Source organism: Lynx canadensis, chromosome B1 (genome assembly GCF_007474595.2).
Source record: "Lynx canadensis isolate LIC74 chromosome B1, mLynCan4.pri.v2, whole genome shotgun sequence".
NCBI lineage: Eukaryota > Metazoa > Chordata > Mammalia > Carnivora > Felidae > Lynx > Lynx canadensis.
In genome coordinates, this window is record NC_044306.2 from 105,795,079 (window position 1) to 105,808,018 (window position 12,940).

The 12,940-nt window shown below is 35.9% G+C and overlaps 1 protein-coding gene across 1 annotated transcript in view; it reads left to right on the forward strand.

Moving 5' to 3' along the window:
* PRSS12 (serine protease 12) overlaps nt 1-12,940 on the forward strand; it is a 77,585-nt gene that overhangs the window by 36,327 nt on the left and 28,318 nt on the right. The window contains exons 7-8 of the mRNA XM_030313170.1: nt 790-986; nt 7,933-8,074. Coding sequence (XP_030169030.1) covers nt 790-986; nt 7,933-8,074 — 339 coding nt within the window. The remainder of the gene's footprint in view (nt 1-789; nt 987-7,932; nt 8,075-12,940) is intronic.

Below are 12,940 nucleotides of genomic sequence, written 5' to 3' on the forward strand. Positions count from 1 at the left end.
GACATAAAATTTTAAGAGTAAGAGTTTAATTACATAGACTCTTAGGCCTGAAAGGCACCTTAAATAGTTTTTAGCTCAGTGATTTCTGGAGATTTGGATTTTACAGAACAAAGAAAGTAAAATTGGTGAAGGATGAATGACTTAGTTACCAATTTTTTTTTTTTGCAGATTTTACCTAGTTCTATAATGTATATATTTATTATAATTTTTTGTAGTGCATTGTTATAATTAAGGTCAATTGGAACACAAAGATAATTTCTAAAAAATTTAAAAATCAGATTTATGTAACCTTATGAAAAACTAAGAACATTGCTATTATTCGATTTTTATGGCCGAAATCCAAGCAAGTCTCATGATGGAGTGGGTGTAGTGTTTGAGGAATCACTGAACTAATATACACAGTTTTATTTTGGAAGGGATGATACCAAAGAGGTCTAGAGAAGGTGATGAAATCAGGTGGCTCTTCAGAGCTGAAACAAGACAACTGTTCTGGTTTTATGGTTCATGATATTATTTCCATTGTCAGAAATTGGAGTTCTATCTTGTTTTGCATTCTCTTTCATGAGTTAATTATCCATTAGGTACCTGTTGAATCAATCAAAAATTTTCATGTGATTGAAATGTGTGCTGGAGTGAACACTTCTCTAAGAACTATGTCCTTAAGATAGGAGAAAGAACAAATATCCTCCAGAGTCGTGATGCTTAATTAGGTTGTTTGTTTTTATGTTTTGTGGTTCCTTGACACAAGAGACAGCAGTTCCATGCACAGCGTTTATTTTATTGCCACAGATATGGCAAACAAGCCTCTGCAAACCACTTTGAAGAAAGCACAGGGCCCATATGGTTGGATGATGTCAGCTGCTCCGGAAAGGAAACAAGTTTCACTCAGTGTTCCCGGAGGCAGTGGGGAAAGCATGACTGCAGCCATCGGGAAGATGTTGGTATCACCTGCTACCCTGGTGGCAATGGACACAGACTATCACTGGGTGAGGATTGGCCACAGCTTTTGAGTATCCATAATTCAATAGCCCATGCACCTCTATCCACTGGTCCGGCATGTGAAACATTTCTCAGCTTTGGCTTTTTTAAGTCAGTTTTCTAATAATGCTCTAAATCAACTTTTGAGTCTCTCCACCAATGTTATAAATTTTTTGCTCCTAAAGTTACTGTTCTTTACCTAGAAGCTTACATTTCTCACTAAAAATCTTTATAGTCACATGGATCTGAAATATTGAGTGAAGAAGCTATAATGTCTGTTGCCCTATTCATTGGTCCCCTATTCTGATTCTCATTCATCTTGAATTCTAAGGAAAAATTGGGGACAGGATTTTAAAAAATCGGAACAAAACAATAGCTATCTCTCCTATGATTTATTTCTTCTTTAGGTCCAAGGCCTTGTCTGTCATTGGTCACCAGCCATTCATTGCTGTGTCCTAACCTAGATCTTTCAAATTTCTCAGTGGGTTCCTAAGTGGATTCACTGGAAAAAATAGTCAATCCATCTTTTTAAGGTACCCTGTTACTCTAGAAACCCATCAGTGTCTTATTGTGTTCCCCAGTTCCAAATTTCTCTAGACTTCTGATTGGATAAAAGGTAAGTAGCTCATCTAATAGTCTGGAAATATTTATGGATAAAGATCCTTTTGTGAGCAGAGAGCACGTACATGTCCTTGACAGATTTAATTAACATCTGACTATTTTTAACATCTTAACATCTTTTGAGGATGGCAGAATAAATATGAATGGATAAGACACAGGAAGATATTAAAAAGACTTGTCAAGACACTACCATGGCTCTATTATATATCCAAACACATATTTTTTGGTGAATAGATGTTAAAATAATCCCAAGTGGTCTTTACTTTTCACCTCAGAGTTGAATCAACCCCTTTTGTATCCTTCTGTTTTGAGACTGTGAAGCTTAAATCTTCACATTATAAAATAACATAACTTGTTGAATCTCACAGTATTAACTGTATTGTATATTTAAGTTTGTCAAAGTACATAGTTGATTCCTCCTTGTACTCTAAACTGTGAGAACTCACTGCACTAATCTAGCATTATATCAAGTAGAAATACAATATTTTACTCTATCCCTTACAAGCCATACTTCCAGCTTTGCTTTTCATTTGTCCTCTTCTCTTAATCCTTTCTTCTTCTGGGGGATTGTAATCCTCCCAGGATTATGTGATGAAAGATTGTATGTGGTTGGGGAGATAGAACCTATTTGCTAAAGGGGTGCCTGGGTGGCTCAGTCGGTTGAATGTCCAACTTCAGCTCAGGTCATGATATCAGGATTTGTGGGTTCAGGCTTTGTGCTGACAGTGGAAAGCACAGCGGAGCATGCTCTGGACTCTCTGTCTCCCTCTCTCTCTGACCCTCCCCTGCTTGTGTGCTCTCTCACAAAAATAAACATAAAATTTTTTTTAATTAAAAAAAAAAACAAAAACGTTTGCTAGAAATGTATACCCTTAGCCCTAGATAGTAGGTATTTCGATCATGGAGTGGTGTATTCAGGCACGTTGTTCATCAGTATTCCAGGCGATGAACTACTATAAATATTATACAAAATATGATAATCTGAGTTATCTGAAGGACCGTGTGGTTAAATACATGCATATGGTTAGGCAACTAATCTCTTCAGTTACCCTGAAAATCTTTAATTCTAGGATTCTAGACATATTTTTTAAAAATTTAAAAAGCTGAGGATGATAATTATTAATAAAATATGTGATCATTATTGTAAATGTCTTGAGTCCTAATTTCAGTAATACATTTATTAACTATTCATTTGTCTGAAGAGCATTATGTCTGAGCCAAATATACTTTTAGAATAGAATCATATTACCATTTATCCATCCAAAGAGATTATTATTTTCCCACTTATCAAAAAGGACTACATATTTAAAACAGAAGCTTAGAGAAGGAAATCATGGAATAGTGATATACAAAGCAGCATTTTTAAAAGCAATTGAGATTTTTTTACTCCTTTGACACTGTAATAATGAGCTGTTGGACTATTGCTGTTTTCAAGTATTTAAAGGATAACTTGTGTACCTTAACTCTGAATGTGAATGAAAGTGTTCTCAAAATTAATACTTGTTCAGTAGACATGTAGGTGGAATGCTGAAAAGTAATATTCTAATTCAATAAAAGTAATTCTAATAAGAATGTAGTTAATACTTATGGGAATTGGGGGAAATATGCAGAATGGTAAATATATGGATTTCTCATTTTAATAATGCACTGATCATTTTTTTAAGTTTTATTTACTTAAGTAATCCCTACACACAATGTGGGGCTCGAACTCATGATCCCAAAATCAAGAATCTCATACTCTTCTGACTGAGCTAACCAGGTGCCCCAATATTGCACCAATTCTGTATTTCAGAGTATTATATCCTAGAGAGATTTTATCCACAGTGAGCTGGTCTCTTACCTAATTTTACAATATAAAAATTTGACTTTTAACATAAGCTAAATTTTATCTTCTAGTAAAAATATTATTTTCTAAAAATAATGTATTATATCAATGTTACAGGAAAATTAAAACTTTTGGAGGTCCAAGTTTGAAATATATAATTAAATTATATATTAAAGATACTTAGATGCCCAGAGGACTATTTAGTTTTCCCGAGCATTTTATATTTAAGATTTTAGAAATAAAACATGTATATTATTGCTACCATAATGAAAAGAACTTAAACAGTAAGGTGGTGTTGATAGAATGGCTTTTGTCATCCAGTTTGCCCTTCAAGCATTGAAAATCCAATGATTTTGTAAAATGAAGGGCTAAAGTTAGGTTCAGAAATACTGCATGCATTATTTATACAAAGCATGCAACTGAGGCTTTAAAAACACTTTCTCATTTTTATTTTTATGGTATATGAAAAACTGCCCATAAAATGACTAGAATGGAATGTGGAAATCTAATTCCATGTACATATGTTTACTTAATTTTGGACCAAACATCCCAAAATTTAAAAATTAAGAACTTTAAGAAAAGAACTTCACCTTTTTGGATTTTTTTCTTTGAGGATCACTTTTCTACCTTATTCCTTTTAGAAAAAACTCCAAACTTTCAGATGCGTTAGTAAGAAATGTAATGTTTCAAATATACTGTGTTTTGTTACATGGCTAAAACCCCAACATAAGCCATGCATAGGGTAGGCACTTCATGAACATTTGTTGATTTTGATTTTGCTATCTTGATTCTGCTATGATGCCCGCCCCACGAAGTGAGTATGACAGGTACAGAAACCAAAGTGCCAACAACTCTGGGGATAAAACAAAGAAGGATGGAGAAATAAAAATGGATCAGAAGGATCAAAGTAGGGTATGTTCATCTTGCCAACAGTATTTGCTGTCAGTAAACAAAGGCCAATCTAGCAATGTCATAATGTTGTTTTAAAGAGAAATGATATTTTTTCTTTAGCTGCTTACTTCACCTCTTTAGCTCTAATCAGTTCCGCATGCTTCATGGTATTCCCTAAATCCGTACCAGTAAATCTTAGGGGCCCCGAAGCTGGACACCCTTTCAGTAACTAGGTGATCTAAAGTGTATTGGTTTGCTTGGGCTGCTGTAACAAAGTACCATGCAGTGGATGGCTTAAACAACAGGTATGTGTTGTCTCACATTTCTGGGGTCCCAAATCCAGGTGTCATCAGGATTGATTGCTTCTCAGGGCTAAGAGGGAAGCTGTGTTCCAGGTTACTCTCCTTGTCTTATAGATGGCCATATTTTCCCTGTGCCTCCTCACAGTCTTCCCTCTGTGTATCTCACTATTCAAATCTGTCCTTTTTATAAGGACATCAGTCATACTGGATTAGGGCCCACTGTGACGACTTCACAGTTCAACCCATGACAGTATGCAAGGTGCAGTGAGGGCGCTTTCAATTAAATAGCACCATCTTTTTTTTTTTCAATATGTGTAATTTATTGTCAAATTGGTTTCCATACAACACCCAGTACTCATCCCAAAAGGTGCCCTCCTCAATACCCATCACCCACACTCCCCACCCTCCCACCCCCCATCATCCCTCAGTTTGTTCTCAGTTTTTAACAGTCTCTTATGCTTTGGCTCTCTCCCATTCTAACCTCTTTTTTTATTTTTTCCTTTCCCTCCCCCATGGGTTTCTGTTAAGTTTCTCAGGATCCACATAAGAGTGAAAACATATGGTATCTGTCTTTCTCTGTATGGCTTATTTCACTTAGCATCACACTCTCCAGTTCCATCCACGTTGCTACAAAGGGCCATATTTCATTCTTCCTCATTGCCACATAGTATTCCATTGTGTATATAAACCACAATTTCTGTATCCATTCATCAGTTGATGGACATTTAGGCTCTTTCCATAATTTGGCTATTGTTGAGAGTGCTGCTATAAACATTGGGGTACAAGTGCCCTATACATCTGTACTCCTCTATCCCTTGGGTAAATTCTTAGCAGTGCTATTGCTGGGTCATAGGGTAGGTCTATTTTTAATTTTTTGAGGAACCTCCACACTGTTTTCCAGAGTGGCTGCACCAATTTGCATTCCCACCAACAGTGCAAGAGGGTTCCCGTTTCTCCACATCCTCTCCAGCATCTATAGTCTCCTGATTTGTTCATTTTGGCCACTCTGGCTAGCGTGAGGTGATATCTGAGTGTGGTTTTGATTTGTATTTCCCTGATGAGGAGCGACGTTGAGCATCTTTTCATGTGCCTGTTGGCCATCCGGATGTCTTCTTTAGAGAAGTGTCTATTCATGTTTTCTGCCCATTTCTTCACTGGGTTATTTGTTTTTCGGGTGTGGAGTTTGGTGAGCTCTTTATAGATTTTGGATACTAGCCCTTTGTCCGATATGTCATTTGCAAATATCTTTTCCCATTCCGTTGGTTGCCTTTTAGTTTTGTTGATTGTTTCCTTTGCTGTGCAGAAGCTTTTTATCTTCATAAGGTCCCAGTAGTTCATTTTTGCTTTAATTCCCTTGCCTTTGGGGATGTGTCAAGTAAGAAATTGCTACGGATGAGGTCAGAGAGGTCTTCTCCTGTTTTCTCCTCTAGGGTTTTGATGGTTTCCTGTCTCACATTCAGGTCCTTTATCCATTTTGAATTTATTTTTTGTGAATGGTGTGAGAAAGTGGTCTAGTTTCAATCTTCTGCATGTTGCTGTCCAGTTCTCCCAGCACCATTTGTTAAAGAGACTGTCTTTTTTCCATTGGATGTTCTTTCCTGCTTTGTCAAAGATGAGTTGGCCATACGTTTGTGGGTCTAGTTCTGGGGTTTCTATTCTATTCCATTGGTCTGTGTGTCTGTTTTTGTGCCAATACCATGCTGTCTTGATGATTACAGCTTTGTAGTAGAGGCTAAAGTCTGGGATTGTGATGCCTCCTGCTTTGGTCTTCTTCAAAATTACTTTGGCTATTCGGGGCCTTTTGTGGTTCCATATGAATTTTAGGATTGCTTGTTCTAGTTTCAAGAAGAATGCTGGTGCAATTTTGATTAGGATTGCATTGAATGTGTAGATAGCTTTGGGTAGTATTGACATTTTGACAATATTTATTCTTCCAATCCATGAGCACGGAATGTTTTTCCATTTCTTTATATCTTCTTCAATTTCCTTCATAAACTTTCTATAGTTTTCAGCATACAGATCTTTTACATCTTTGGTTAGATTTATCCCTAGGTATTTTATGCTTCTTGGTAAATAGCACCATCTTTAATGGTGTCAATAGAAATACATGAAATTCTATAAATCATTTACATAACTTAGATAAACCTCAGTTTGCTAGAGATCAGTTTCTCAACTTTAAAAGAAAAGGAATGACTTCTATTTATTTTAAATTTTTATTATTTTTATTTTCTAGCTTCAGCATTTTTTAAAGTCTTGAGGCATAATGGACATACTATATTAGTGTCAGGCATACAGCATAATGGTTCAGTACTTGTATACATTGTAAAATGATCAACACAAGTCTAACACCCATCACCTTACATTGTTACAAAAAATTATTTTTCTTGTGTTGAGAACTTTTAAGATCTAATCTCAGCAACTTTCAAATATGAAATACAGTATTATTAACTATACTCACCATGCTGTACATAACATTTACATTCAACTTTAGTTATCTTAGTAATTTGTATGATTTAAGCCCTTCTTTTGAAAGCAATAGTAAATGAGAAGCCTGAGATGGAAATTGTCCTTGTTAGCTGCCTTCGTTTTTTTTTCTCCCCACGCATTCAAGTTACCCATGCATGCCAAGGGTATATATGTTTATGCCTTCTTAAAAATCTCTGCTTTGGAGTATAAATTTTTAGCTGTGTTCAAGGATAAATGACCAGACATGAAACAAAAACAACTCCAAGGAAATATCTTTTACTATTTAGAAGGTAGTGGAAATAATAAGAGACTCTTAATGATAGAAAACTAAGGGTTGCTGGAGGGTAGGTGTGCAGGGGAATGGGCTAAATGGGTGATGGCATTAAGGAGGGCACTTGTTGGGATGAGCACTGGGTGTTAATGTGTAAATGATGAATCACTAAATTCTACTCCTTAAACCAATACTACACTATAAATTGAACCTCAATTAAAAAAAAAAGAAGTTAGTGGTAATAAAACCATTCACAAATCACAATGCTAATTATCCATTCATTCATTTATTCATTCATACAACAAACAGCTGTGGCATGTCCTCTATATGTGAGGCACTGTTCCAAGTGCTTGGGAATTCATAGTTGAGCAAGTGAGTACTCTGACCCAAAGACTTCAAAAGATATTGCAAAAGTGGATATGGTTTTTTATTAACACTTCTCTCTCATTCACTCTTTCGTATTACCCAGCTAATTTTATAGTTAATTTAAAAAAATGATTTGTGTTTTACAAAGTCTTTCATACTTTGACATCTGTTTGCTGTTTTGGCTTTTCTAATACTTTTGAATCATGACTTAGGTTTTCCTATCAGACTGATGGATGGAGAAAATAAGAAAGAAGGACGAGTGGAGGTTTTCATCAATGGCCAGTGGGGAACAATTTGTGATGATGGGTGGACTGATAAGGACGCAACTGTGATTTGTCGCCAGCTTGGCTACAAGTAAGAAAAACCTAATTATTTGGAATGGTTACTTGATGAACATTTCTAACTATTCAGGTTTGTTCTAATGAGTTATTTCTTACCTAAAATTAATTTCTATGAATCAATTGAAAATACTGGCAGCATGCTGACTTGATTCAGAATTGTGAAGAGATACTAATTAGAGTCTATTTAAATTTTTCTATTCTCCTATAAGCCATATACACTGTTATATAAGAAATGTAGCTTTTGGAGTGCCTGGCAGGCTCAGTCCATAGAGCATGTAACTCCTGATCTTAAGGTCCTGAGTTCAAGCCTCACGTTGGGCCTAGAACTTAATTGTTTTATTTTTTAGAAATACGTATTTTATATTTTATTTTTTATTTTATTTTAGAGAGAGGGTGTTTGAGCAGGGGAGAGGGGCAGAGAGGCAGAGGCAGAGAGAGAGAGAGAGAGAGAGAGAGAGAGAGAGAGAGAGAGAAGGAGACTTATGTAGGGTCTACACTCAGTGCAGAGCCTGACATGGGACTCAATCCCATGACCGGGGGATCATGACTTGAGCTGAAATCAAGAGTTGGACACTCAACCAACTGAGCCACCCAGGTGCCCTGGGCTTAGAGCTTACCTTAAAAAAATGTAGCTTTTATATAATAGCAAATAATCTAATATTCATAATACTGCTTGTGTCAGGCAGAGGTGTTAACCTTTTCTCTATGATTTAGGTTTCAATACTCTAGCCTTTTAAGAGACTCTGGGGTTATGAAATTGTACTTAGTTCTCCTTATTCACAGTAGTTCCACTCTCTAAAATCACAGTAAAACACTGCATTAGCTAATGCTGAGCCATTGCTTCTAGAGTTAAGGTTGAACAAGGCAGTGCTCTGCCTTCTCATTTTAGCTCTCAATCTTGGAAACAATTAAGAATTTTGTGGTCTGTTAGTACTTTTTTTAAAATTTATTTTGCATTTTTATGCTTTTTTTTGTTAATCATTTCACTGTTTAAAATGCCCCCTGAACACAGTGCTATCTAGTGCTACCTAGCATTACTAAGTGGAAGAAGGCTATGATTGTGATGTGCCTTATGGAGAAAATACAGGTGTTGGATAGGTTTCACTGAAGCATGAGTAATAGTGCAATAAACATGGCATTAAATAGACTGGGAAAAGGACACTTGTTTCAGTTTGACAGCTGAAATAAACAAGCAGATTATCTTCTTCTGACGCCTCAGCTGGGCAATGCACATTTTTTGAGGCTTTGTGCATGTCTGCAAATGACTGAAAGCACCATGAGTATTGATTTGGCAGCTACAAATATATGTAGCATGTTACAGTATAGAGGATATAAAATTGAAATGAATATTGAAATTGAAATGAATTGATGAACTCATAATAGATTACTAATATTGGTTTGGATTTTTATTTTTTTATTTTTTAAAATTTTTTTTTTTCAACGTTTATTTATTTTTGGGACAGAGAGAGACAGAGCATGAACGGGGGAGGGGCAGAGAGAGAGGGAGACACAGAATCGGAAGCAGGCTTCAGGCTCTGAGCCATCAGCCCAGAGCCTGACGCGGGGCTCGAACTCCCGGACCGCGAGATCGTGACCTGGCTGAAGTCGGACGCTTAACCGACTGCGCCACCCAGGCGCCCCTGGTTTGGATTTTTAAAAAATCTTTAATTATACATCTATGCATATCTTAAATATTGATAACTTTAACTGCTTATTCTATGCAGAATACATTTTTCTTTAAAAAAATTTTTTTTTACATTTATTTATTTATTTTGAGAGAGACAGAGATAGTGCAAGTGGGGGAGGGGCAGAGAGAGGGAGACAGCGAATCCCAAGCAGGCTCCACACTGCCAGCTTAGAGCCTGATGAGGGGCTTAAACCCACGAAATTGTGAGATCATGACCTGAGCCGAAACCAAGAGTCAGATGCCCAACCGACTGAGCCACCCAGGCGCCCCAATACATTTTTATTTTTAAAAGTATTTCTAATTTAATAAAAATTCAAATGTTTTTTCTAAATTTTTAATTCAAAGTTGTTTTTGGTTACCCAGAAACAACTTCAGTTTCCTGCTCAGTTTTGGACCTAGTTGTAATTCCGATTGTCTTATGGTAAATGGGTCCATTATTTGGGATCTAGATTTTCAGTATTAAAATAGGTATATGACACAGATTTTCAGCTTTCAAATTATGAAGGATAGAAGTAAGATAGGAAGAGTTTATGTTAGATGCCTTGGTGAACTCTGTCAACGATTTATTTCCTTTGCTAACTACTTTTCTAACACTCCTTCCTTTATTTGAAAAAAATATATTATTTTTCTTACATTGCATTCACAGTGAATTTATCCAAAATCAGCCATTAACGTACAGCAAAACCTTGGTTTGTGAGCATAATTCGTTCAGGAAACATGCTTATAATCCAAAGCACTTGTATGTCAGAGAGAATTTCCCCATAAGAAATAATGGAAACTCAGATGATTCGTTCCACAACCCAAAAATATTCATATAAAAATGATTACAGTACTGTAATATAATACAAAATAATAAAGAAACTACAAAATATAAAGAAAAATAAACTAACCTACACTTACCTTTGGAAATCTTTGTGGCTGGTGTGAGGGAGACAAGAGGAGGATTATTGTGTAGGACTACTTTCACTGTCACTAACTGCTACCTATTGGCTCGATGGAATCTTCTTCTTTTTGTGCAACTTTACCAAGTTGGAACCTATCCAATGACCTTGAATGAAACAAAGCATTCCTAAGCTTACTCTTGTATGGAAAAGTAAAGGACTGTCCATAGGTACTTTGAAGTGACAAAAAATACACTAGTCCCGTTATGAGCACCTTCCAGTGTTCTAAAAAATCACTGATTTCTGCTAAACACTGCATCCTGAGACCAAGCATGGGAGCATGGGAGATGATCACCCACAATCCTCCAGTGAAAGAGAACCACTGACTCAGTCATGATCATGTGACATTTAGCATCACATACTACTCGTGTTGCAGGACATCGCTCGTTTCTCAAGTTAAAATTTATTAGAAATGTTGTTCATCTCGTGGAACACTAGCAGAACAAGTTACTTGCAATCCAAGGTTTTGCTGTATATTGCTGTTTGAGACTGTTTATTTGGCTAACTTTTATTTTTTATCAGAATAATCCAGGAAACCTAGTGTTATCTTTGGAAATAGGAAGGGAAAGATCAAATTGATCCTTGAATTGTGTGTCTAATCAATGAGAGGAAAAGTTCATAAGCATATCCATCAATACATTTTCACTTTAATTTCTTTCTACATTTTTTATTGCTTTTAACTTACCGGTTAGTCCATTTTACATTTAACTTAAAGTTTATTTATTTTGAGAGAAAGAGAGAGTCAAAGAGGGTAGAGAAAGAGGGAGAGAGAGAGACTCCAAAGCAGGCTCTGCATTGTCAGTGCAGAGCCCGATGCGGGGCTGGATCTCACAACTGTGAATCATGACCTGAGCCAAAATCAAGAGTTGTACACTTAACTGACTGAGCCACCAGGTGCCCCTATTTTGCATTTAACTTAAATGGTGAATTTCGGTAAGAAATAATATAGGTTAAGTGAACAAAGTTTGTAGCAATTTTCAATAATGTTTCTGTAAGAATTATCAAGAAAAGCATTGGAAGAAGAGCTTACTGTGTAATTGTTTCTTTAAAATAAAGTCTCCTAATAAGTAAATCAGTAATTAAATGTTATAACAAATTGGATAATCATCTTCTAGTGCACAGGGTATAATTTACCATCAAATAATATTTACATGAGAATCATGTGGCTATTTGATCAATCTAAATACACTTGAATGTTTTTATAATTTTCCACTCAGGGGAAATGGATTTCATGTAAGAACATATATATAATTGTAAACAAGTATGTGACTAGAGAATATTTTTTCCCCTAGGTCTACTTGGAATTGTTAAAAATTCTTTAATAAGGCATATCTTTGTAGAAATCAATCCAGAAGACTTTTAAGCTGTCAAAAGTCTTGGGTGTTAGAAATAGAAGTTTCAGAGATCTGTACCCCAGCCAACTATATTATATGTGAGGCTTTGGAAATACTGAGGAAATACTCCTTGGAAATACTGAGAATCCAAATAGCATTGGACAGTATTTCCACAATGAGAGAAACAAAATGAAGTAACAAAACCAGGAAACATGAATGGTAACTAATGTAGATATACTTAGAATGAACAGAAAGTAAAAGGCATTATTTAATTATGCATTACATGTTACATAATGTCTGACAAAGTCTAGCATATGAGCATATTATTTTTAGAGGGCTCAGAGAGAATGTGTTGATATCAGTTACACTCGTCAAGATAGACTAAATAGCTATGATGGAAATTCCATTCTATTTGAACTATGTGTGAATCCATTAGCATATGTTCTCAAGATGACATTGTTCTTGTACTGCATATTTGTTTTAGTACCCCTCAAAAGAATTTGCAAAATTGTGTGTCCCTAGAGAATTAGTAGAGACCTAAAATTAAGTATATCTAGTTTTTACCTTATAATTAAATAGCTGCAAAGGATATAATTTAGTTTCTGGCATATTTGTGTATGATATTTAAAAATAGAACAGTTATATCACTCTTAATTATAATCCAATGGAATATCAGTATAATAGTGACTTGATACTGTCTGTCATCTATTTAAACAATACGTGAGGGGCACCTAGGTGGCTCAGTCGTTGAGCGTCCGACTTCGGCTCAGGTCATGATCTTGTGGTTTGTGAGTTTGAGCCCTGTGTCGGGCTCTGTGCTGACAGCTCAGAGCCTGGAGCCTGCTTCTGATTCTGTGTCTCCCTCTCTCTGCCCCTGCTGTGCTTGCACTCTGTCTCTCTCTCTCTCAAAAATAAAT